The sequence below is a fragment of the Hoplias malabaricus genome, chromosome 7, assembly GCF_029633855.1.
Source record: "Hoplias malabaricus isolate fHopMal1 chromosome 7, fHopMal1.hap1, whole genome shotgun sequence".
Taxonomy (NCBI): Eukaryota; Metazoa; Chordata; class Actinopteri; order Characiformes; family Erythrinidae; genus Hoplias; species Hoplias malabaricus.
The window spans coordinates 1,767,344-1,794,132 of NC_089806.1; the positions used below are offsets into that span (position 1 = coordinate 1,767,344).

Here is a 26,789-nt window from a genome sequence, read left to right on the forward strand (position 1 = left end):
AAGGAGGCCTCAGTCCCGGGTCTTATTTATCTCTTTATTTATAAACAGACGATTCCCTCAATGAACCAGACAGTAACTACAGACACAGGTCACTTCACTGTAAACATACTGTACAACACAAAGAGCCGGCCGGGGGATGGGTGGACAGGGGGAAGGGGGGGAAAGGGGACAGGACTGTGGGGTTTAGAAGCACTTCCTGTGGACGATGGAGGGTCCAGCCTCGTCGTATTCCTGTTTACTGATCCACATCTGCTGGAAGGTGGAGAGAGACGCCAGGATGGAACCTCCGATCCACACTGAGTACTTCCTCTCAGGAGGAGCGATGATCTAGAACACACAGGAGAACCTCTGAGCACCATCACGCTGGAGAACAAAGTTCCACCGCTCCACAGACTCATACTGGGGGTGTATATTCCTCTAGAACAAGGAGCGTCTACTCACTTTTGGACACGAGCTGAAGTCTCAGTGAGTGATGTTTTTTATTGTATGTTTATTAATGGGCTTATTAACATATTTAATCATTACTATAGTTATTAACAGGTGCTTATTTAATAACATTGTTTATAAAATTGTTCATGTTGTTACAGTATGCATATTAATGTTATCATTAGCATGGTTATTTATATCGTTAATAGCATGTGTTTAATGTTACTAATATCATTATTAACATAGGTACTAGCATGGTTTATAATGTGTTTATTACATGATTCTTAATGTTTTGATGTCATGAACATGCTAATTAATATGAATGTTAATGTGTTCATTAATATATTATTAAAATGATATTAGTATTCATGTAAATATGCTACATAAATAATAACATACTTATTAATGCTGTTATTAACGTGTTAATGAACAGGTATTAAAATGGTTATTGATGTGTTTCAGAATGGAGGTAATAATGTGGTTAGTAATGTGGTTATTCATGTCATTACCTTGATCTTCATGGTGCTGGGGGCGAGGGCGGTGATTTCTTTCTGCATGCGGTCAGCAATGCCCGGGTACATGGTGGTTCCTCCAGACAGAACATTGTTGGCGTAAAGGTCTTTGCGGATGTCTATGTCACACTTCATTATGCTGTTGTAGGTGGTCTCGTGGATACCTGCGGACTCCATACCTGTCCAGAGCAGAGAGAGGGGTCAATACACATACACCCACAGGAGTGAGGGATGTCTCAGGGGAGGTTTCTCACCGATGAAGGAGGGCTGGAAGAGTGTCTCTGGGCAGCGGAAGCGCTCGTTCCCGATGGTGATGACCTGACCGTCTGGGAGCTCGTACATTTTCTCCAGAGATGAGGAAGACGCAGCGGTGGCCATCTCATTCTCAAAGTCCAGAGCCACGTAACACAACTTCTCCTTTATATCTCGCACTATCTCACGCTCAGCTGTGGACACACAGTCACAGAGAACGATGGGTTAAAATTTGCAGTCAGGGGTTTACTCCACAGACTCTACTCCTCCTGAGGAGACAAACGCTATACTGACACCTGCTGGACGTACTGAGATACCAAAGGTTAGTTTACACACAGAGTGTCTTTGGTTCAGGTGTGTGTGTTCAGTCCTCTTTGTGTGTGTGTGTGTGTGTGTGTTGTACCTGTGGTGACGAAGGAGTATCCTCTCTCAGTGAGGATCTTCATCAGGTAGTCGGTCAGATCTCTCCCGGCCAGGTCCAGCCTCATGATGGCGTGAGGAAGAGCGTAACCCTCGTAGATCGGTACGTTATGGGTCACTCCATCTCCAGAGTCCAGCACAATACCTGCACGAGTCAGGGGTCAGATACAGAGACTGTGTATATACCTCCAGATTTACAACTACAACACACTGACCACAAAACAAACACAAGACACTCAAATAACCACAAAACAATAAACAAAACATTCAAATAACCACACAACAAACACCACACACCCAAATAACCACAAAACAATAAACATAACACTCAAATAACCACACAACAAACACTACACACTCAAATAACCACAAAACAATAAACAAAACACTCAAATAACCACAAAACAAACACCACACACTCAAATAACCACAAAACAATAAACAAAGCACTCAAATAACCACAAAACAAACACAACACACTCAAATAACCACAAAACAATAAACAAAACACTCAAATAACCACAAAACAATAAACAAAACACTCAAATAACCACAAAACAAACACAACACACCCAAATAACCACAAAACAAACACCACACACTCAAATAACCACAAAACAATAAACAAAACACTCAAATAACCACACAACAAACACCACACACTCAAATAACCACAAAACAACCCACCACTATAAACAGCCATAAACAACAATAAAAACCACAATGAAATCCTCTAAATCCAGATATAATTTGAGTAACATATTCATTCTCAGATGATGTCTCTGGATGTAGATTATTTAATTTCATGCCAATCTTAGACACTTTTTGAGTGAACTACAAAACAGAGAATTTTCTTTCTTATTTTAATAATGAAAATCTTGTTTATTTGTTTGGAATCACTTTTTCTTTTCTCTTCTGGAGACCCTTTCTCTGATCTTATTTTCCAAATCATAGACATGAGCCTCTGAGGGACTCTGAGATCTGTTAATTACCACTCAGCCTAAATAACACAGAGGAGCCTGGGAAATTGAGTTCATCTGGCTACTGGCTGTAGTCATAGTAGAGCACTGCCTGCGCCCCCTGCTGGTTGCTCCCGGGTCTTTAGCATAAAGCAGTTTTTTTTTCAGTTCAGGAAGATAATTTAAACTTTAAAGTTTAGCCAGAAAACTTAAAACTAATGTGAAGTCTTTTCAGTCAGAAAAAACATCTGAGACATATTCCTACTACACAGTCCTCAGCTGCTGTGTGCTGAAACCTATTGATTTGTTTCTGCAGTGCACAAAATGGTTGACTTTTATTTTGACAACCTGATTGCGGTGGGAAAATCAAGTGGCAAATGAGAGAGAGACCCTGCTAATGGCAGAGCTATAAAATACACTAATATTTACACAGGTTTAATTTGGATGTTATTAAACTGGATTTGAATTTGGATTCAGTAAGAAACTGGTTTCACTGAAGGTTTCAGCAGGTGGTAGGAAGCAGAACTGAGCAGATCACAGTTTGGACGTGGTTCAGTCAGAGGAGAGCTCCCTACACGGTGAGTAAGAGAGTGCTGTTTTTCTGGAGGTGGCAGTGTCTCAGAGCTGTGGGGGTGGGTTTGTAAAACTCTAACTTCTGTTGTTTTTTAATTGTGAATTCTGCTGTAAAGGGAAATGTTGTGTTCAGAGCATGTTCACATTAATGTTCACATGAGTCCACCAACCCACACACTATGAAACAAGTCCACCCAGTCAATCTTCTGTTGGCTGTTCCGATTCTGCTCCATGTCTAAAGTAATAGTGCAGAGAGTGTTTGTCCTCCATTTCCCGCTCTTAGCCACCCCCCTCATAAGTGTGTGGTCTGAAGCCCCGCCCTCTATTGTTCCCAGTTGTGGCTTGTTCTGTACCCTCTTCTTTATAAAGCCATTCATTTTTGTCTGAAATGTCTCTCTATTCCCTACATTACTCATTACGTAGTGCACTGCATTTGTAACCAAACAGTGCAGTGGATTATGGGTATCTGCAGTCCACTTGTATACATGGGGGGTACAGTACTTTTTTGCAGTGCATTGTGGGATTGTTTCAATGCACTGAAATTGTCCACTGTGTTGTTGGATGTTATTAGTGTTTGTGGCTCCTCCCATTCTCTGCCCCTTTATAGCACCTCTTATCTGTGTCATAACAAAAGCCATGGATATTAACCCTTTGTCTGTCTTTGTGTTTCTGGCTCCTCTCAAGTCTCTGCCCATGTATCCTCACACCTCACCTGTCGTGTCCCTAGCTCCACCCACTAAATATTTCACTGTGTTCTTTGGTTCTGAGTCAGTTGTGGTTGAGCTACTTTTGCCTTTCTTTTTGTTTTGTGTTTTTTGGGTTCCTCTGTATCCAGTTGCTATGGATACCACCTCACCGTAACATCCTGCACCCTCATCTCCTTCTTCTTCTGCCATGTTAGATTTGATTAATAATTATTAGGAGTGAGTTATAATTACTGAGATGGTACAGACCCTTCTCATCCTCCACTGAAAACACACATCCCTGCTAAAGAATAGTGAGAGTGTGACTCACCAGTGGTACGTCCAGAGGCATAGAGGGAGAGCACGGCCTGGATGGCCACGTACATCGCAGGAACATTGAAGGTTTCAAACATGATCTGTACAAACAAGAGACGGTTATTTCTGAAATGGGAGAATCTACAAAACACACTGTACACATCATGGGCTTTTAACCCAGAGGTTAGCTGTAGTGTAATGTGAGAGTTATTGGGCTTTTTCACTGCATTGTCCCGACTCTGCTGGTTTTCCACTCCCACAGCTCCCCCCTGAAATGTATCGGGTGTCGTCTCTAAACCCTGTCTCTAAGGGGAACAGTGGGCTAAGGGGAGACCACAACAACGGCAGCTGTAACATTAAGCAGTGTTTACTCATGGTGCATTGTGTTGTTTTTGTTTGGGACTGAACACGGCTCCGTCATCAGTTCAGACAGATCAGTAGAGTTTGTTCCTTCCTTGTTGCAGCGTCCAGCTTTTGCTGGATTCTTTCATAGGCCACCGATCCAAGGAGTGTTTGAACCTCTTCAAAGGACCACTGCGTTATTTTACGAGCTGCCGTCGTGAGTCAGATAAAAACAAACGTGATCTCTGCTGCAGCTGGAGATTTTACAGATGGAGAGTTGGTGCTGGACGTTTGCGTTGCGTGGTGTAGAGTGACATCTCTGGACAATCAGCGCTCTGCAAGGTTTACACGCCACGGTTTAGTCCCTACTCGACTCGCTCTGAACCACGAGAGAACAGCCACTAAACAAGAACCCGCTTCCAGAACCAGGACTCACTGATTCACCTGGTGGAGGAGCAAAAAAGTCGAGTCGAGTAGGGACCAGGCAGTGAACAAGTGTCATTAACCACAGATACCACATGGTTGATTAGTGTAGCGGGAAACACCAGCACCTTCCACATGGCAGATTGAGGTTCAATCCCCAAACTTCCTCGAGCAAGACTCTAACTCTGTGTTGACCCCTAGTGACTGTAAGGCTGTGTTTAGAGGGTGGAGCGGAATGAATCTACAACAACGTTCACAGGCAGGGAAGGAGCAGATATTCTTGGCAGGTGTTTATGGGCCGGAATTTCAACACCACATCACCCAACCCAACCAATCAGACACAGCAGATAGAATTTAGCATTTACTGCATTGCTTTAGAGGAGAAGAATTAGTGCAAGTCCTGTATGCTGAAGTGAACCTGTGACATAGTTCCAAGAGAGAAAACTGTCTGGAGAACACATACAGCTGAGATAGAGTATTTAAAGTGGGACTGGCAATTCAGCTAAATGCTCACATGCTAATAACATACTCAGGGCTGATGGTCTCTACCTGTAACACTTTCTGGTATTAATTAAGCACCCCTGTGTTTTTGACTGTACCCTCCCTCTGTTTCAGATCCATCCCCTTCATCTGATTGGTTACGGCTGAGAACATTGACGGTATCAGAGAGAGAGGAATCCCTGTGGGATACAGCGCCACCGTCTGACCACAGCTGAAAAGGTTCGTACTGTACACACACATTGCTCTGGATGCTAATACAAATGCTAATATAACCAGCCCCTGCTGGTGGCGAGTCCCCAGGTACCTGGGTCATCTTCTCTCTGTTGGCCTTGGGGTTGAGGGGGGCCTCGGTCAGGAGAGTGGGGTGCTCCTCTGGGGCCACTCTCAGCTCGTTGTAGAAGGTGTGGTGCCAGATCTTCTCCATATCGTCCCAGTTAGTGATGATCCCGTGCTCTATGGGATACTTCAGAGTCAGGATTCCTCTCTTACTCTGAGCTTCGTCTCCAACGTAAGAGTCCTTCTGACCCATCCCCACCATCACACCCTGGAAATACACACACACAACTGTTATAAACTTTTATATAACACAATAAGTGTCCTTCTGACCCGTCCCCACCATCACATCCTTCAACTATACACAAACACAGCTGTTTATAAACTTTATACTACAAAATAAGAGTCCTTCTGACATACCATTCTCACCATAATACCTTATAGAGCAACTCATAAGAGGCATTATGCTGCAATTTTTAAGGTGGACCAGTGTCACTAGAATGTAATAGCTGCACTATTTAATGTGGAATGAAATAGCTGAAGAAAAGTCCAGATGTTAACGTTTATATAAAATTGTAAAGAAACTTTTAAGGGCACAGTAATAAGAAATAAAGCCCCACTGATCTATTTGAGTCGCACCTGGTGTCGAGGGCGTCCAACGATGGAAGGGAAGACAGCTCGGGGGGCGTCATCTCCGGCAAACCCCGCCTTGACCAAACCAGAGCCATTATCACACACCAGAGCGGTGGTCTCTTCGTCGTCACACATTTTTCTGACTCTGTGGGGGACACAGAAACAGCAGCCTTTATTACAGCACCCATAAACACACACACACACACACGCACATAGCAGCAGTCACGTACATGAAGGTATCTTCATCTTCTCCTGTCTGTCTTCAGAGGACCTCGCCGTGTTCCCAGAGGAATCCTCAGCTCTCACTCAGTGACTGGATGAACACCTTCAGACCTGAGGGTCCCATATGGCACTGTACCCAACCCCCCCCCCTCCCCCCCCCCACCCCCCCCCCACACACACACACACTGTACAGAAAGTGTTTACCATCAGGTACCTCGCCTTTCTGCCGTGGGGGACCCTGACAGGAGCTGACACCCGTGGCTCAGCAGCTTTGTGTTTTGATGATGCACTGATCATAATAATGACATTCCTACAACCACCACCACCTCCTCCACTACACACAGTTAGGCCTTCACTAACACTGTCACCGCTGCTGCTGCTTTGGAGTTTAATACCACTCCCATGTCGTCTTCTAAATCTGTCACCACCAAGAAATAAACTACAAATAAATACAAAATACAGCCTCCATTACTGCTACTGCTACTGATAATAACAATACCACCACTACCATTACTTTAGCACTCCACAGTTCTTCATATTACACTAAATTACTCAGTACCATCACTCCTTACTGGTCCATACCACTATATTATGTCCAGTACCATTCCGTACCCCTCCATCCTGCTCCATACTGAAGCATACAGCTCTACACCACTCCACACCGTCTCCCACCGCTCCCTGTACTCACCAGATGTGCTCCAGAAGCTGCCTCCCTTTCCCTGTGGAGAGTATTTGGTGGATGTGGGACTGAGCCGGTGCTGATTTATACCTTCGCTCTGCCCTGGGCTGGGCTCCTCTCTCCTTTTTAGGAATCTCTGCCCTGCCGAAGGTGGAGTGGCCATGAATAGAAGGTCGATAGAGCGAGAGACACTCCAGGAGCATTTGGCCATTAGCTCCATGTTTGGAAGAAGCCTGGGGGGTTGGGTGGGAGTGGGGTGGGGTGGGGTGGTCAGTCACAGACAACTGAACTGTTAAGACTTTGGAAGTGGCAGCTCTTCACACAGCATTAATGCCATTAGTGTGTGATCAGACCTCATCGCTCCGTCACTGTTTAAAACGGCCTCTGAACACGGGAGTGGTTCACCACACGCTGCCAGCGCATCACCCTCTGTGAGAACCAATTAGAACACTGCACATTTACATCGACTGGGACCTGATGTTTAATGTAAAGATGTGTGTGTGTGTTTCTCTGTAGAAGACTGGGATGGTCGTTATGTGGAAACGTGTGAAGAACATTCTGGAAACACTGCCTTCAGAATCCTGATATTATCTCACAGCAGGGTCCATCCCCAACTAATCCCCATCAGTACACACTCTTACTTCATTTACACAGCACCGTTCAACCTGGCTCACTGAGGTTCAGTGATTTACAGAAGATAGAAGTAACATTCAAATAAGTTCAATAAATTACAAATAAAAGGACAAAATTTTCACAAAAAAAATAATTAAATAATTAATGATAAAATATTAAAATTATGGTAAAAAGTATAGCCATTTAATAATAAAAAATATTAACAAAATTACATATCAATTTTTGTGTATGAATTAAATCAGTAATAAAATAAATAAATATAAAATAAAATAATAATAAAATAAATAAAAAATAACTGGAAATAACACCATTAAAATAAGTAAGGCACTTCCTAAAAGTCAGGACTAAATAGATAGGTCTTTATTGGAGGACTGGAACAGAGCGTAGGGGCTAAAAGCACAATCACCAAAAGCATTTGTCCTGCTGTGAGGTCTGAATGCCATCAAATCCTCACAGCAATGTTCCAACATCACGTGTAAAGCCTTTTCAGAAGAGAGCAGAGAGAGTTGAAACATTTGTGGACACATCTTCGTCCTGGTTTTCTGTCTGAAATGAAGTGTGTGTCTCTGCTCCTCTGAGAAGGATGGACACTGTTGGAACATTGGTGTGAGGATCTGATGGCAGCCGTGAGGAGCTATCATACCTTAAAAGGTGTGTCACCAATGTTTGGCTTTACAGTGTATATTAAATATCACACCATCTGTGTGTGTGTGAGTGTGTGAGTGTGTGTGTGTGTGTTGCCAGATTGAGGCTCATCACCCTTTAATGAAAGCCATGATGATGAGTGTGATATACTTGGGGATTAGTGAGGTCACACTGCTGGAGGAGAGTTTCCAGTGGTGTGTGTGTGTGTGTGTGTGTGAGGGTCTCCACTGAAGGTGTGTGAGGGTTGTAAAAAGAAGCCCAGCCCCTCGGACAGTGTGAAGAGAGGGTTATTAGAGGAATGGGACGTGTCCTCGGTGGTGAGTCCCAGTGTGTGTTGGTGTGTGAATCACTGTCCTGTCTCTGCCATGATGTAAAGGTCACGGTGAGTGGAGTGAGATAATACAGCAGTGCTGAGACATGACCAGTGAAGTGTTTATAATAACCACACACCTGTCATCACCCCTAACGAGCTCTAACGAGGATTAATAATAAACAGTGTATCAGGACACACTTAGTACATCTGGGTCAAACAAACACATCTCAGAAGGTGTCTGTGTCCAGGTCCGAGTCCCTCTCACCCCTCGGCAGGACCCTGGAGTAATTAAAGCCCCTGTAGGTAAGATCTGGTATTGTTGCTCCTGGGCTCCCCCTAGAGTTGCAGAGTGTAATTCACTTTTACAGCACTGTCCTGGAATCAAGGGGAGGGTGTTGGGAGTTGGGGATCATTTCCAACCCCCCTCCAAAAGTTATATAGTGCAGTTTCTGCAGTGCTGAGGCTGGAGTAGCAACAACAGAGGCTATATTCTCACTATTACAGCTCGGTGGAGCATCACTGATTAGAGATGGATGTCTACTTATAATGGCCATGACTATCCTCAATGTGCCAATCATTAAACAGAATGGGGAAATAAGCAATCAGAAAACATTATGGTGACCTTTATAGGGAAGGGTTCATTACGCCACAAATACACAAATCGTGTTTAGACTGTATGTTTCTCAGAGGAAAACTGCTCAGTTTTCTTTTGTTAAGAACTTTTATTTTGACAAAACATGTCCCTAATTTTATAATATTTTATGTTCTAATCTTCATTGGCCCTAAACCTGAGTCTAGAGGAACAGAAGTGATTTCACAACACTTAATTTTAATGAACCTAACTGAACTGTCATGAGTGTGACACTGCTTTTATAACAGTTTTACTAGTAATTTTGTCCTGCGCACTAGTGTACTCCTTTGTGGAGGTCTACATTAGTGCAGACGGCTGCTCTGTGGTCATTCATCTGTATGTATGTATCCCCCCCCCGACAGTCCAAGCTCACTGTTCCTACTGTAGCGCTCCCCTTTAAACACCCTCTGTTGTGATGGAGCCTAATGAAGGATGGATACACACCTGTAATGCGGAGTGATGCATGTAGGGTTAAAAGTCTCAGTGCTAGCTGTGGGGTAATGAACTGTGCTGAACTCGACTGAACTGTACTGTAATGAACTTTAAGTGACTGCACTGCGCAGATCCATAAGCTCCTGGGCTTTAACGAGCCGGGGGCTTCCCTCTGCCCCTCATTAACAACACAGAATAATCCGGAGGAACTTCAAACCGAGGGGCTCTAAGCCCTCACTCTGAGGGAAATAAGCTGCTCTCCGCTCCCTCCGTATTAAAGGTAATCTGTGATTCTGGCTAATCTTTAAAGGGAATGGAAATGGCAGTGGAAGTGGAGCTGCAGCGGATTTCTCCTGAACTTCTCTGAGACGTTTCCCCATGTTTTTAACTCCTCAGAACTCATGGGTCCAGCAGGAGCCCTGGTCACATGGTCAGTGTCCTCCAGAGCCTCTCCCAGGGTTACAGGGTCCTCACTGAGCAGTTTAGTCTGGTCCCTCTCTGATAAACACCAGCAGTTTGATCTTCTACTTTTGTGTCCATTTCTGTCTCCTTGCACTTGATCCAGTTTGTTTCATTGGGACGTGTAGCACACCGCTCTGAGTATGACATTCTGCGCTGTGGTGAATACTGACTCAGAGTGACAAGAACATTTTGGCCAAGGTCAACTTGTGCAAATGAAAGCAGGAACATTACTGTGTCTAACCAATCAGACACGAGCAGACAGAACCCGCTCTGGTTCAGACTGGAGTGCAGCAGCTTATTTACCTAATTTGTATGACACTAGAGAAACGCCCACACGGCAAGCAGAGCCATGCATCACAGCTGTGAAATATTTAAAGGAAAAGGCTCTTTGTTTCCCCAAAGAGAGTTTGTATAGTGAGGATCTTCATGAGAGTGAATTGTGTGAGTGTGAGGAACCTCTCGGACGGTACGTTGGTATGGAACCTTTATATAATGTGAATACTTATAAGGTTCATAACATGGTTCTGTTAGAAACTGAAGTGTGTCTCTGTGGTGCTTCTGTGATAACTCTTGGTGAAATCGTTAGCGCTCTTGTAAACTCAGTTCCTACAGAGGAGTAAATGATAAACGCAGTGACGCTGAGGTTAGTTTTTATATATGAACTGTTTCGGCTGTGACTTGTTTAACCCCCGTGAGAAGGTTTGGAACCAGGGAGTTGAGTTCCTGACCCTGTGAGAGTGGGATGTGATCTGAAAAGCTGCTATGGAATGTGTTCTAGACTCTGGTTCTGTGCCCAGTCCTCCAGTGAAGGTGAGGAACGCTGCAGCTCTGCCACAGTGATGACCTTACAGCAGAGAACAACGGAGCCGTGTTACACCCAGAGGTCACACTCCAGACATTCCTTTATCAATGGTTTAAGAGCTGTCCATTGCTTTAATAAACACAAGATCCCGTGTCTGTAGCCCTGCTGGGATTGGATGAACTCTCGGGGGTGGGGGGGGTGGTTTCCTCAGAGATCACACTCATACGGGACCAGGGGGTTGTAGTGGCTGTAGTTTCTGAACGGTTTACCGTTCAGATCCTGTAAATGTCGACTGACTCTTTAAAAGACACCAGGACTCTAAGTACGGCTAGCAGCAGTGGTCAAATCTTATTTTTATTAGTGTGACATCATGCTGAATCTCAGAGGAGACTTCAACCAAACTCAGAGGAGCTTCTGGGAAAGAAGAAATGACCCCAGGACCCCAACAGAGCGACAGAGACCCTGAACCAGTGTGGAGTGATTAATTCTTAACTAATACGGCTGAAGATTGCTTTTGAGATTAATCTATTTATTTTAAATGTCTTCTTTGGCAAAACGTCCAAGTTTGGAGATGTTCCAAAGCACTGTGTTTTGGTCAGTGGAAGAATGTGTGTGTGTGGTCATCAGAGTGTTTCTAAGAGTGTGTGTATTGTGTGTTTTTTTTAACAGGGGGTGTGTGTTTCAAACACCTGCTGTCCTGGCATTTGTCTACAACAGTCTTCCAGAGACGTGCTGGTGTAAATGTGTGTGTGTGTTTAGGGGACGGCTGTGGAGACACTTGTGTAACAGCTGTTGGAGTTTGTGTGTATGTGTGTGTGGGGTGGGGGGGGAGAATGACAGAACATCCTCTTTCTGGCCATTTGTTCTCACACACTCACATTTACCCCACGACACACTCTCCATAACTACTGCTCAATCACACAGTGTACACCACCCTTACACACACACGCACACACAGTGTCAGTTATGGTCCAGTAGCAGAGAGACCAGCTCCAGAACCATCAGCGAGTGGTGTGATGACGGCTGGAAGTAACAGCAGCTTCCAGGAAAGGTCTAGTGTGTGTATCTCAACCGTTTAAGAGCTGTAAGAGGACGCAGGGTTTGAGATGTGCCCCCCTCCTACAGTGGGCTTTCTCCACTCATGGCTCACAGACTCCTTCAGAATCAGCCAGGTGGGGCTCGGACTGTGTGGTCAGAAATAATCCATTCACCTCCTGACCGCCCGGAGTCACAGGACAGAAGGCAGGAGCACAGCCTGGACTGTGTGTGGGAGGAAACCCACTCAGACACAGGGAGAACACACCACACTCCTCACAGTGACCCGAGAACAGGATCCCACCAGGGCCCTGAGACCCTGCAGCTGTGTAAATACACAACCACCTGCAGCGCCACTCTAAATATGAGCAGAGTGTTCGCTGTTGCCATGGTTACGCCTATATCTCATTAAGAAGTTACTGGCTGAGTGTACACTGTTATTACTCGACTAGATGGTGAAGGACAAATGGATCTTGACTCTGTAAAGTGGGGGCTCCTATGTGTCTAAGCCTTAACCCTATAATCAGGAGCTCACTGGTTCAGACCCCAGTGTTGACTCAGTGCCCGAGGTTGGGGTCCTGTGGTGAGTTTCCACTGCCTGGTCCCGACTCGACTCGTCTTTTCCGCTCCTCCACCAGGTGAATCAGGTCCTGGTTCTGGAAGCGGGTTCTTGTTTAGTGGCTGTTCTCTCGTGGTTCAGAGTGAGTCGAGTAGGGACTAAACCGTGGCGTGTAAACCTTGCAGAGCGCTGATTGTCCAAAGAGAGTCATCACTCTACGCCACGCAACGCAGACGACCAGCACCAACTCTCCATCTGTAAGATCTCCAGCTGTAATATTTCAAGTGGGGAGCTGTAGAAGTGGAAAACCAAACCAGACCAGAGGGTAGAGTCCAGCTGAATCCCACAGTGTCCCGATGAGTCCAGTAGAGTCCCATGGAGTCAGTACCATGCAGTGGAATAGCACCACTAGAGGGCATAACTGTCCTCACTCTCTCAAGGCAGGTGGGGTGACCCTGTCCCTCCCCTCATCATAGAGCAAGGTGCTGACCAGGACAGAGGTCTGTCTGCTGATGTGATGGAATTGGGCAGTCTTTAATGGTCCTTGATGGTTCACTCCCAAACCCTGTCTGGTTATTTACCTGCCTCACAACAGAGGCTGTGCTGGTCTTCTCCTGACCTCCTCTCCTCCGTTCCAGGAGAGACCCCTGGACAGGGCAGCAGCCAATCATCCTCTGATTCCTTAAACCAGCACAGTGTCATCCACAGACTCGGGGCCCTACAGAAGTGTGTGTGTGTGTGTGTGTGTGTGTGTGAGCGAGAGAAAAACACAAGGACAAGTGTCCAGTTCAGCTGCAGTGGACTCAGGGCAGGATGAGTCCTGTTCCTCTAACTACCCTGTATTATCACTGAGAGAGTGGGCTTCCTCTCTCAATCTTCACACACCTCCCGTGAAGCCCCCTAAACCACGGCAGCCTCATCTCCAGAAGTGTGACCTCACTAATCCCAGAGAAAATCACACGCATCAACACGGCTCTAATCTAAGGGTGATAAATCTCAGTCTGGCAACACATGATACTGCCCGTTCTTCGTAGTGAACCTCGCTGATTTAAGGCGTCCCCGGTGAGGACACAGTGTGGACACACTGCACAGGAAGTACACTGGGATGCTCTGGAGCAGCTGCACATGAGCGTAAGGTCACCATGCCCAATACCAAGGGTGGGCCGGGGGTGGGGGGTATGGAGCGGGGGCATAAACCACTCAGCTTTTGGCTGCAGTGCAGTGGAAAATGTGTTCTCTGAAGAGATAGAGCTCAGTGGTATCTCTAGTTCTGGAATAGTTCAAGAATTCTCTCTCTCTCTCTCTCTCTCTACCCCACCCCCCCACACACACACACTCACACACACACACTCTCTCTCTCTCTCTCCCCACACACACTCTCTCTCTAACAGCAGTGATGCTCTAAACATAAACTGGGACTGTGGGTCTTTGTTGTTTGGAAAGTGACCAATAGCAGTGGTTCTACTCTGGATTCCTGACCCACTATGGTCCTGTGTTCAGAGAGAGATTGTGTGTGTGTGTGTGTGTGTGTATGACACCAAGACAATTCCTGTGGTGTAGAGTGTCTTTGCTTTGAGGCTGTGGCTTGAAACAAGAGACCGCCCCAAAAAAACAAGTCCAAATGCCCCAGTGGACATTCCTCTCATTCTGCCCCGAGCTCCATGGCCTGGCCCTTCATCAGCAACACTGCCCCCTGCTATTAATACTGCCCCCCCAGCAGCTGGGGGCCACGGGGGCCAAGAACGCCCCGAAAACCACAGCCCGGACAGAGCCGGGACCCTGGGTGAAAGACAAGGTCGTATCAAGCAAAGGTCAGAGCGCTTTGTGCAGGATCAGGTTTTCTGTAGCAGGGGTCAGTGTGGGGTGTGACAAAGCGTGTCCAGTCGTCTCACACGTCCCCCCGGCCTTAGACAACACACTTACTGTGTTCATTACACACTTCACCCTACCAACATCGCCCTAATCAACTGTTTAGATCCAGCTCAACCCTAATGAACACTGTCCAGTTCAATTCACCCCTGCTCTGCCCTGGACCTCTCCTGCCCTGCCCAGCCCTGTGCATTCACCTGCCCCTGTCATTGACCTCTCCTGCCCTGCTCTGCCCTGTCCCTATCCTGGATGTCTCCTGCCCTGCTCAGCCCTGTCCAGTTCCCTTCATCACTGCAGTCCTGGGCATGACTAATCCCTGCTGAACCTTTGGTCCTATCCCTGTTTGTTTAACCCTTTGTGTTCCTCTCTAGTCCCGTCGTCCTCTGTTTAACCCTTTGTGTTCCTCTCTAGTCCTGTCGTCCTCTGTTTAACCCTTTGTGTTTCTCTCTAGTCCTGTCGTCTTCTGTTTAACCCTTTGTGTTCCTCTCTAGTCCTGTCGTCCTCTGTTTAACCCTTTGTGTTTCTCTCTAGTCCTGTCGTCTTCTGTTTAACCCTTTGTGTTCCTCTCTAGTCCCATCCTCCTCTGTTTAACCCTTTGTGTTTCTCTCTAGTCCTGTCGTCCTCTGTTTAACCCTTTGTGTTTCTCTCTAGTCCTGTCGTCCTCTGTTTAACCCTTTGTGTTCCTCTCTAGTCCTGTCGTCCTCTGTTTAACCCTTTATGTTCCTCTCTAGTCCTATCCTCCTCTGTTTAACCCATTGTTTTCCTCTCTAGACCTGTCCACCCCTGTGGTGTTTGGCCTTGGACTCTGTCCAGTCCTGATGATCTCATTGTGGTTGAAGGGAGATAAACCTTTAAGATTCAGACGCACAGGAGCATTAGGTCTGTTCCAGTCAGTGTGACAGGGACCTGCTGAGAGATGGACTCAATATGAACTCTCTCTCACTTTCCCCCCATTCTCTCTCTTTGATAGAACCCTCTCCCCCACCAATCAGACCTGCTGTCTCTTCTCATCAGCCTCAACACTGTCTCAGTCTCAGAACTGGCAGCTGTGAAAACATCCAGGTGTAAAGTTTGGTAGCACTGGGGCATGGAGCAGTGGAACTGTGTTCTCTGGAGTGAGTGACAGAGCCCTCACTCACTGCTTTTCAGAGGAAATGTCTTGTTTTTTATTTGTTTGCACAGAAAATAATACCCTCTGGAGGAAGTGGTGGTCTGTCTTTTCTTCTGCCTCTTTCATGCAAATGAGAAAAAAGACCCTCTGTGGAAACGCCAGATGTAAACAGAGGCTTGATTTCCTAGACTCAGAATGAGGTTACAACAACATATTGGCCACCTAGCAACACCTTAGCAACCACCACAAATACCATAGCAACTGCTTAATGACATGTTAGCAAAAATCAGTAATTTCTGGAACAGAAATCCACACTTCTAGCAATATCTGAAAAAGTGGTGTAAAATGGATAACATAGCGACCACTTAGTGACCACCTGGGACACCATAGCAACCACATAGAATAACTCAGTGGTTCCCAAACTGAAGAAGATCAAATGAATTATTGCAAGTGACATGTTATGTTCCTCACTGCTGCTGACACCCCCTACCCCCCTCACACACAAAATGGCACAACGGCCCCCCAGGGTGTCAGCCCCCCATTTTGGGAACCACTGCTATAGCAACAGCTTAGCAACAGTACATGGCTTATTACTCAAAGAGTCAAATTTATTTATATCTTTCTGTAGATGCAAATAAAATTGATTCCACGTAGTTGCCTTGGAGTTTCCAATAAAACCCTTCACAAACTCTAAGGATGACTGAAGCAGTTCAGAGGGATCCCGGAGGTCTAACACACTTCTAAGATTCTCTGGACCAGGTTCTGGACAGGGATTAAGTCTAGTCCTGGACTAATCCACATTCTGATTGGACATTTCCCACTGAGAGAGAAATATATTAATATTTATTAAGCCCTGTCTGGGAAAACTGCCCCTGTTTGTCACCTGTGTGTGTGAGTGTGTGTGTGTGAGGAGAACAGCTGTGCTGAAGGCAGGGGGTCTAATCCTCTTCACTTCAACTAACGCACACACAGACACACACACACACACAAGCTAAACAAAGTCAAACAGAGACTCAACCAATTAGGGCCTGGACTCACACTCAGACAGTTAGAGGACACTGTAAAGACCTGCAGCTGAACAGGGTCCAAACCACACACAGGGGCAAGGGGGGCTTTTGCTCCACCAGGGGGCGCTGTCTCACTTCTACAGACTGTACAAAGATTTACATTAAAAGAGGACAACTAGCAAACTGGAGTAATGTAAAACACAAACTCAAGTGTAGGTTAGAGGAGCATATCCCCTCAAAACCTGTGTGGAACAGTGGAACTGTGTTCCCTGGAGTGATGGGGTTCCTCTGGTGTGTGGAACAGTGGAACTGTGTTCTCTGGAGTGATGGAGTTCCTCTGGTGTGTGGAACAGTGGGACCGTGTTCTCTGGAGTGATGGGGTGCCTCTGGTGTGTGGAACAGTGGAACCGTGTTCTCTGGAGTGATGGGGTTCCTCTGGTGTGTGGAACAGTGGAACCGTGTTCTCTGGAGTGATGGGGTTCCTCTGGTGTGTGGAACAGTGGAACTGTGTTCTCTGGAGTGATGGGGTTCCTCTGGTGTGTGAAACAGTGGAACTGTGTTCTCTGGAGTGATGGAGTTCCTCTGGTGTGTGGAACAGTGGAACTGTGTTCTCTGGAGTGATGGGGTTCCTCTGGTGTGTGGAATAGTGGAACTGTGTTCTCTGGAGTGATGGGGTGCCTCTGGTGTGTGGAACAGTGGAACCGTGTTCTCTGGAGTGATGGGGTTCCTCTGGTGTGTGGAACAGTGGAACTGTGTTCTCTGGAGTGATGGGGTTCCTCTGGTGTGTGGAACAGTGGAACTGTGTTCTCTGGAGTGATGGGGTTCCTCTGGTGTGTGAAACAGTGGAACTGTGTTCTCTGGAGTGATGGAGTTCCTCTGGTGTGTGGAACAGTGGAACTGTGTTCTCTGGAGTGATGGGGTTCTTCTGGTGTGTGGAACAGTGGAACTGTGTTCTCTGGAGTGATGGGGTTCCTCTGGTGTGTGGAACAGTGGAACTGTGTTCTCTGGAGTGATGGAGTTCCTCTGATGTGTGGAACAGTGGAACTGTGTTCTCTGGAGTGATGGAGTTCCTCTGATGTGTGGAACTGTGTTCTCTGGAGTGATGGAGTTCCTCTGATGTGTGGAACTGTGTTTTCTGGAGTTCCTCTGATGTGTGGTACAGTGGAACTGTGTTCTCTGAAGTGATGGAGTTCCTCTGGTGGCTGGAAGAGTGGAACTGTGTTTTCTGGAGTTCCTCTGGTGTGTGGAACAGTGGAACTGTGTTCTCTGGAGTGATGGAGTTCCTCTGGTGTGTGGAAGAGTGGAACTGTGTTCTCTGGAGTGATGGGGTTCCTCTGGTGTGTGGAACAGTGGAACTGTGTTTTCTGGAGTGATGGAGTTCCTCTGGTGTGTGGAACAGTGGAACTGTGTTTTCTGGAGTGATGGAGTTCCTCTGGTGTGTGGAACAGTGGAACTGTGTTCTCTGGAGTAATGGAGATACTGGAACTGGGTTTGTAGGTCCTCACTCTGTAACAAAAACAGGGATTAAGTTCACCTGGACACTGTTCTGCTGTTCCCTGTTCTCATTTGAACTAGATCAGACACCAGGCTTTAACCCACAGCACTGCCGAGGAACACCAGAACACCGTGCTCCAGTTCTGCTGTCCCTGGACATGAAGGGTTCACCTGTTCAGGTAGAGACAGAGAGGAGGAACAGCTGTGCAGTCTTCAGGTGAACATCTGGGACAGGAATCTGGGTCAGTTCACTGGACACACACAGGACAACAAGAGATTTAACACAGATCCGCCACTGAAAATAATCACACAGGACCTTCAGCTCCCACATACACACACACACACTGTTCCCTGCAGCTGGTACATATTCTGATTGAGATTCTGTACATTTCTAACACACAGCTGTTGCTGATGTATTTAACTGTGATATTTTTGATTATTTTTAAGGTGAATAAGTGACACACATGAAATACAGTCTGTGTTATATTCATCCATCAGCCACAAGAGTAAAACGAGTAAATATGACTTTCACTGATCTGTTACGGCGCCCCCTGCCGAGGGTGGGGGGTAATATCAGGCAGTAAGTGAAGGGTCAGTTGTTGAAGGTGAAGCTGGAGCAGGAGAAAATGTCAGTGTAAGGGTATGAGGGCCACACTGTGATGGGTATAATGCTGTGAGCAGTCTCCAGATCTGAGATCTGTGGGGGAGTTCCCGGTGTGCAGTGGTCATTACCTGAGTCTAACTGATGGAGGTGTGGTCACTCCACTGCCCTCCAACACCCAATAAAACATAACTAATACATCATTTTTATTTTTTTACACAAAGCAGGATAGTAATAATGACATATTTGTATAATATTAAGACACTGGTGCTTCAGATAAACAATTAAAAAAAATACAGAAATATATTTAAATACTTCCTTAACTATTTTTTGAGAAATCTAAAGAGACCATACAAATGCAGTTTAATGACACATCTAAATAATACCCTCTTTAATAATTATTATTATTATTTATATAATCTGCTTTATTCACCCTAGACCACCCCTTCCTAACCTGGTTACACGCACAGGCTCATCCTGAGTAAAGAGCTCTGGCGCCCCCTACTGTCCATTAACGGAGTAACGCACTAATCCAAGACCAGACACACCTTACACTGGGTGAATTCCGCTGATCTCATCTACAGACAATTGTTGACACTTTTGCATGAAATGGGACGCACTGGAGCAGCTGCACATGAGTCTTAGTTCATCACGTCTAAAGCTGTGCCTGCTGTGGATGGGTAAAAGCCCCCAGCACTGCACTCTGTTCCAGTATTGTAGGGACGAGCTGGGGCGGTGTTTGTGAACTAACCCTCAACATCAGAACCTGACCTTACTAATGTTTCTTATGGACGAATGCCATCAGATCCTCACAGCAATGTTCCCCGTACATTAGGATTTCACTGAAGTAAAGAAAACATCACACAACTCTCCTGATCAGAGAGAGTCACAGGACGACCTCGAGTCCAAAAATATTTATCCATGACCCAGTGTGTGATACTCACTGTTGATTTATTGTCGTTTCACATCCACAGAAAGACCATAAAGAATGTCATCAACATATTTCCACATGTTTATGATGTTTATAACAGGAGAATCCATCATAGAAATCTGATTTACACATCTGATAATAACAAATCTCACAGAATATCATGATTTAGTCGGATATAAGAAAATCTACTTTGTGATAAATTAATATATTGTGTAGGGAAGCCTTTGTACTGTAACAGTTGGAAAACTACAGTGGCCCAGATCTCCAAACCCAGCAGTGTCTGGAAAATTAAATACAAGATTAAAGCAGAACAAAAAAATTGGTAGAGCTTTATACAGGATTTGATCTTGATTCAGTTTACCCAGATTACAGTGTTTATTAACTGTGTAATTTACAAGGGCTGGCACTGACAGATCTGATTGGACGAGAGACACTGTACATGTTACTTGATTATACCGGTGTGTTATATTACCTCAAAAATAAGCTCTATCACACCAGAGGAAGGTTTAAAGGAGGTCTACAGCAGCAGCAAAAACGTTGTGCTTTTGCTAATTTGTTGGTAAAAGTGACTGATTGCTCTTTAATGGTGCTTTGTTATTGTCTTTTGTAGCATATCATAGTCTTTTGTAGTATTCTGTAGTTTTTTTTTTTTTTAAATAGTCTTTTGTTGTCTCTGGGCCAAGGTCGAAAAATAGAAAAAGGAACATAAGGAAATGTCCATATTTCTGGTAATGTGTCCAGAACCCAGTGAAGGTCACTCTTCTCTTGAAATGCAACTGTTGCCTTGCTATCTGTGGGAGTACATGTGTGTTTTTAAATGTCCGGACTGGGTAAATGCTTTGTTACAGAGAGAGCACTGGAAAGGTCTCTGGCCTGTGTGGATGACGTAGTGTCGCTTGAGTTTTGATGGCGCTTCGAAAGTCTTAAAACAAACGGCACAATGGTAGGACTTCCTCAGTTTCTCTTGAGGAGCTTGCACTGGACATTTGTGGGCATTAAGTTTCTTTAAAGTTGGAAAGCACTGGCTACAACCCGGGCAAATAGGGAGGTCATTCGGAGGTTTGGTTAGGTGTTCATTGCAGCCTTGTTTAGCCTTCTCCTCCTTAAATCCTTCAAACTCTGATGGGTCCAGGGTGTTTTGCTCAAAACTGAACCCAATCTTGCAGCTCTCAGAGACAGTGGGCAGTCTGCTAGGACAATGTTCAGGAACACAACTGTGGACATCTGTTTGCCCTGGATGCTTTTTTTCCACGCTTTCCTCAAATTGACCAGGATCTCTGGGCTCAGGATGACCCGGATTATCCCAGTCCAAATTTCTGGACACTCCATCAGCACCGATAACAGAAGTTTCGTACTTTAAAGCAAGGTGAACTGAACCCTCCAACGGAAGGTCAACCTCAGACTTGATGCAATTGGCTTTTTGATCTAAACCAGAAGAATGGCACTGAGGGAGTTCTGCAGGATTCCAGTTGGGATGCTGGGGAAGTGCATCATATCCTTGTTGCACTGTTGAGAAATCTCCAGATCTTTCTTGATGAAAGTCTGAAACAAGATTTTTCTCTTCAGACCAATCAGAGGAGACCGGATTGTCTTGTGTCTGCACCCCAACTGTGACCAGAGACTTGACCTTTTTATTATGAACCCACTGGTGACACTGTAAATGGCTTAGCTGCTTAAATGACTTATGACAAATACGGCACTCAAATGGCCTGATGCCTGTGTGGATCCGCAGGTGCCTGGAAAGCTTTGAGGGAAAGTCAAATACCTTGTAGCAGAAGGTACACTGGTTCACATTTTGCTTTTTAGGATCTGAAGTCAAATTTGCAGCCTTTCGCTTGCTTATGTCAAGTTGATAGTTGGTATCTGCCTTAAAGGGCACAGACAATTCTTTAGCAGAGGGTGTCAATTTATGCAATGGACTTATCTCCAGGTCTTGACTGTCATTGTTTACCAAGATCACACAGTCAGGATCAGGTTTCTTAGCCAAAGCACGTTTCCCTGAGTCTTGAACACGGACCTCATTCAAAAGCTCAGATGTCTTGGAAGCAGCTACATGCTTTGGCGACTTTCGACTTCCTTTACGCAGTATTTTCCTCTTAGTCAGGTGAATTCTCTCATGGCTCTGAAGATGGCTGAGTTGCCTGAAGGACCTGCTGCAGATAGAGCAAGTGAATGGCTTAATGTCCATGTGGATGAGGAGATGTCTGGAGAGTTTGGATGGGAAATCGAACATTTTCAAGCAGATGGTACACTGGTGCCTACTCTCTTTAGTGTGGCTTTCTGTGGCTATGATGCTGGGACCTTCAACTCTCACATTAGCACTAGATTTACACTGAAGGGCATCTCCTGGTTTGCATTTCAATGATGATGTGAAACTGTCTGAAGGAATATCCTCTGTAAAGCTCTCCTGAATATTTGTGGCATCTCCTGCAAGGTTTTTGCTCAAACCTGAGGCACAAGGACCAAATCTGTCCATCTTTTCAATGGTTTGAACTTTGACTGGGGCAGAGTTAAGTGATCCTTGGCTTCTCCCACGACACTTATGAACTTTTAAGTGGGCTCTCTGTGTAAAACCTTTCAAACACACCACACATTTGAAAGGCTTTTGCCCTGTGTGAATCAGAATATGACGCCTAAGTTTGGAAGGAGCACTGAAGCGTTTTGAACAAAATGAGCACCAAGTATCTTCTCTACTTGTCTGTTCTGTGTCTTTAATGTCACTCAGACCTGTGTGGGGAATAATTCTTTCAGTAAGAGATGTAGGGGACGTTCTGCGCCTATCCATGACACAGGTTTGCTGAGTACTCAAAGCCCTGGCCTGTTTGAATCTTCTGCTGAAGCTGTTCCCTGCTAATCGCCCTAGCCTCGGTTGGTTGATGGATCTGAGACGCTGAATGGAAGATGTCTTTTTCCTTGCACTGACATGAATGCTGCAATGTGCTTTCAGATGAGCAAGCTGTCTGAAGGACCGACTGCACAGAGAACACTGGAATGGTCTCTGGCCTGTGTGAATAAGGCAGTGCCGTCTGAGTTTGGATGGGGCACTAAAACACTTGAAACACACAGGGCATTCATGCATTATTTTGCTTCTAGGCAGGTTTTCACCTGCCAAGTTCTTCATCTCATTCTCCACATCTTCAGCAATGGTTATATCTGTAATCTCTGACTTAAAATCTTTATTTTCTTCCTTGCACTGCGCCATCAAAAGTTTGGAAGAATTCCCCAATGTTTTGTTGCTGGAAATAAGCGGCAGATATTGCCTGCTGGCAGCTTTTTGCAACCTAGGTCTCGTCTGGTTCCGTCGCTGTGAAAAATGAGTGGTTAAGTGAATTTTCAAGTGGGCAAGCTGCCGAAAAGCCTTGGGACACAACTGGCACGCAAAAGGCCTCTGGCTTGAATGAATCATAACATGTCGGCGAAGTTTTGAAGGAGCAGAAAAGCACTTTAGGCAAGTGGCACACTGGTTTTTCTTTGGTGTCCTGTCCATTGTTTCCTGGGATACTGGACCAGGACAGCTGTTTGATGCTGTAAGGTCCATTTGTGAATCTTCATTATGGCAAATTAAGTTAGAGTCCTCTTGTTTAGCAAGACCTGTCTCAGAATGAAAGCTTGAGTATTGGCTGTTTTGATGGCAATCATTTTCTTTCTCAGCCATGTCACCAAAGCCACCATAATCCCATTGTGTGATGTTCACACCATTGTCCTCAGATTGTCTTTGCTCTAGGGAAGGAGGATTTACAGTTAAAGGGTGTGCAGTATTTCCTAATGGATCCTCAGCCAGCTCTTGCTCATTCAGGCAGTTGTCCTGGTCTTGTTTCCATTCTGTTTCATTGAGTATCTGCTGGGAATTGTACCATATACTTTGTTCACCCAAATCAGTGTCATGTGAAATCCCTGTTTGTCCAAAAACACTTGTCTGAGGTTGGTCATAAGGTGTGTATCCGTCCTCTGTGTTTGTGTAGGAAAACTGGGAAACAGGTTTTGGATTCTCGTGACTCTCCAAATGTCTTTTTAAGTGTGACAGCTGTGTGAAAGATTTTGGGCAAATGGCACAAGTGAAGGGTCTCTGTCCAGAATGAGTCAGCTGATGGCGATGAAGTTTCGACACAAATTCAAACCGTTTTGGACAAATCGGACACTGATGTATCTTTTTGTTTCGATAATGCATCTTCAAATATGTCTTTCCCAGAACATGAGACAACTTTGCACTTTCATCTGAAAAGACAAGACAAACATATTTCAGTTACATGAGGGTGAAGATCTCATAAGGTTTAAGCACTGAGTACCCATCACTTGAAAATGTACATCTAACATTTAACAGCACAGACTGAACATTATAAAATTATTTTCATCTACATGATAATTACGACAGTAAATAATATCTTAATAATAAAATGTCTAAATGGATCTTGTTTTGGACCAAATGTTTCAGAAAATATATATATACTTTTGAAATACTATATATGGAAGTGAGCAAACATGTAATGTATGTAAACCTAATTCATTTTTCAAAACATCATTAACCCCTCAGGGTACACACAGGAAATTTAAAAAAAATTTAAACATTTAAAAAATCTTTTCAATTTTTAAATTGTGAAACAATCATCATATAATGAAACAATAATTCAATTTAAACACAATTACATATTAAGACGGCAAGAGTTGCTTTTGGAATTTAAAAAGTCTTTAAGCCCAGGCTGCTTATTTAGCAGTGCAGCCAATCATAACACAACTAATTTACATATATCACTCTGAAGGCCACAGTAACAAAAACAGCAGGTTGAATTCTAAGGGTCAAAGTGAGGAAATCAGAACTGTTTTTGACACATAAATCCACACAGAGATAATAAATGGACTTCAGGGTTTAAGCCCAACCCTGGACTGCACTGGGGTCTGAATATAAATGTTCTGCTGGAAAAGGAAATGTATTCCAGGACTAAACTGATGGTGTATGTCCACCGCATGTTACCGAGTGTACTGACTGAAGACAAGTAAGGACCATGCAGTGAAAAATCACCACCACTCTCCAGGAAACTGACCCTTAGAATTTACATCTTAAACCTCAAACCATGAGTTCATTAACAACACAATCTAAAATAGTAAATCATAAACACGTGCACATCAGGGTGTTAGTTTAACATGTTAATAACATTTTAAAATGTTACTGCTTGTTGTACTGTGTATGAATTTGCATGTGACTAGCAATATTTATGTTGTCATTTTTAGTGAAAACTTATGAGAAAATAATTGTGATAAACTACATGAATTGATGAAATTATCACTGTAATTTTCAAATAATATTACACATCTAAGATATACATTAAAATCCTACAGGTTTTGTAAATACTAAGGCAACCTTTCATAAACCTCTGTAAGCAAGTGTGTTGTGAAATTTATAATTTGTGAGGGGAAAAAGATTGAAATACGCTTAAAGACTTTAAAACAGACTAAATGTGAGAACGTAAATTAGAGCCGCAGCCAAAGAAGAGTCTGATTTCTCTGAATAAAATAAACAGTTCAATCATGTTATGACTAACACGCAGATATTCACTGAGAGTTGTTTTTGAAGCTGTCTGAAGAAGGACTGGCTCTTTAAACAAACCCTCTGTAAACATTTCTCCCCCCTTTAATTTAAGAGGGTAGTATTTAAACCAAACTGTCTCAGCTCTTCCTCTACAACATTTACAGCGCTCAGGAACTTTGTGGCTGACAGTATAAAGGGTAAATAGCTGTTTATATCACACTTATCTGTTTATAACCGTGTAATAACGGGTTTATGGAACAGCGCGCTCTAATAAACTCAGTTTAAAACGTCACGGACTGATATCGACTCCGCGGTCACTCTGTGGTCATGGTACTCACCCCGAGTCACCACTGGAGGAAAACACCGCCTGAAAACATCAGAATAAACCGCAGTGTTTTCAGAAATCTCTCTTTTATTCCGCACGAAAAAACACCGCGCTCCAAAACACACAGCGCGCCGCCGTCAAAGCTGCCCGGGCGGAAACCGCGGCTGTACCAAAAAGTTCCGGGTTTAAAGGGCCAATACCCTGCAGAGTTATTTCTCTTATCTGAGGTAAAAAATAATTATTAGCTACTTGCATGATTTATTAACCCCCAAGACCTGCTGTTAATGTTGTCATTATCATAAACAGTGTGTGTGAGAATAAAACCTGAAGTGTGTATCCACTGGTTCCCCTTTTTCTGAATGTTTCTGATTTATATAAAAAGCTAAAACTCCAGTCAGCGCTGTGACCCAGTCTCCAAACACAGAGCAGCACAGTCACAACACACCATCAATCCTCACACAGGAGAGAGGGTCAGGGGCTGTGTGTGAACAGACGACACACGGGAAACTGAGGAGAACTTTCTTCTACCGCAGGAGAAAAGTTAAAAATGAGTTCCTACTGACGTCTACACACTGTGTCTGTATGTGTAAAGTACAGAGAAACCAGTAGGTGCCGCTGGAGTGTTGAAAACAGACTCAGGTTATACTCTGATTGATGGGTCCCCACACACATTACATAAATGTATTGACTACACACTTATATCAGACTATTACAACCAGGGCTAATAAAGTATGCAGAGCAACCATTGGATTACAATCGGTAACTGTACAATTATAAAGTGCCCTCAGAGGAACATACACTGTACCTTTAATTAGGGAACGTAACTGTGCCTTACTCTATATTAACTGTAGATTTTAAAGTTGTGTTGATGTCATTCGCCCCGTTTCATCTCCAGGATTTTATTGTGTTCTTTTATTCTCCACAGTTGTATACTGAAAGATTACAGAGACCCCCCTTTCCTTCTGGAGAAGAGAATGTAATGAACCTTTAGGGAACACAACTGGACTCTAACACCATTGCTGTACCTTTAAAGATACACTACACTGTTTGTAGCTTTAGTGACCAATAATAATGTACTTGTACTGTACCTTTTGTTCTGACAGAATGAGTTCAGTGGAGCTGAGAGAGTGGACATTGACTGCAGAGACAAAGACCCGATCTAGTCTGATCCAATCTGATCCAATCTGAACTGAAGGCAGTTC

The 26,789-nt window shown here is 44.5% G+C and overlaps 2 protein-coding genes and 1 long non-coding RNA gene across 3 annotated transcripts; 1 reads left to right on the forward strand and 2 right to left on the reverse strand.

Annotated features, from left to right (window-relative positions):
- Window positions 1-160: 160 nt before the first annotated feature.
- Window positions 161-7,399, reverse strand: actc2 (actin, alpha, cardiac muscle 2). The gene is made up of 8 exons (XM_066676263.1): window positions 7,223-7,399; window positions 6,319-6,457; window positions 5,711-5,950; window positions 4,157-4,241; window positions 1,594-1,755; window positions 1,193-1,384; window positions 936-1,117; window positions 161-327 (listed from the first exon to the last, which is right to left on the reverse strand). Exons 2-8 carry the CDS (start codon window positions 6,445-6,447, stop codon window positions 184-186), a joined length of 1,134 nt encoding a protein of 377 aa, XP_066532360.1. The 5' UTR covers window positions 6,448-6,457; window positions 7,223-7,399; the 3' UTR covers window positions 161-183.
- On the forward strand, window positions 3,006-26,789 carry LOC136701672 (uncharacterized). Its single transcript, XR_010803839.1, has 3 exons — window positions 3,006-3,147; window positions 5,521-5,625; window positions 26,691-26,789. It is a non-coding gene; the product is annotated as an uncharacterized lncRNA (long non-coding RNA).
- znf770 (zinc finger protein 770) lies at window positions 20,401-25,740 on the reverse strand. The gene is made up of 2 exons (XM_066676204.1): window positions 25,601-25,740; window positions 20,401-23,953 (listed from the first exon to the last, which is right to left on the reverse strand). The coding sequence occupies exon 2, from the start codon at window positions 23,904-23,906 to the stop codon at window positions 20,526-20,528; it is 3,381 nt and encodes a 1,126-aa protein (XP_066532301.1). The 5' UTR covers window positions 23,907-23,953; window positions 25,601-25,740; the 3' UTR covers window positions 20,401-20,525.

Bases quoted from the DNA above. Each gene is read 5' to 3' on its own strand.
- actc2 (XM_066676263.1), bottom strand. From the start codon at position 6,447: ATGTGTGACGACGAAGAGACCACCGCTCTGGTGTGTGATAATGGCTCT. The intron at 4,242-5,710 runs GTACCTGGGGAC...TTGTTTGTACAG, and splicing joins ACAGAGAGAAGATGACCCAG to ATCATGTTTGAAACCTTCAA. The intron at 1,385-1,593 runs GTACAACACACA...GTGTGTCCACAG, and splicing joins ATACTCCTTCGTCACCACAG to CTGAGCGTGAGATAGTGCGA.
- znf770 (XM_066676204.1), bottom strand. From the start codon at position 23,906: ATGCATTATCGAAACAAAAAGATACATCAGTGTCCGATTTGTCCAAAA.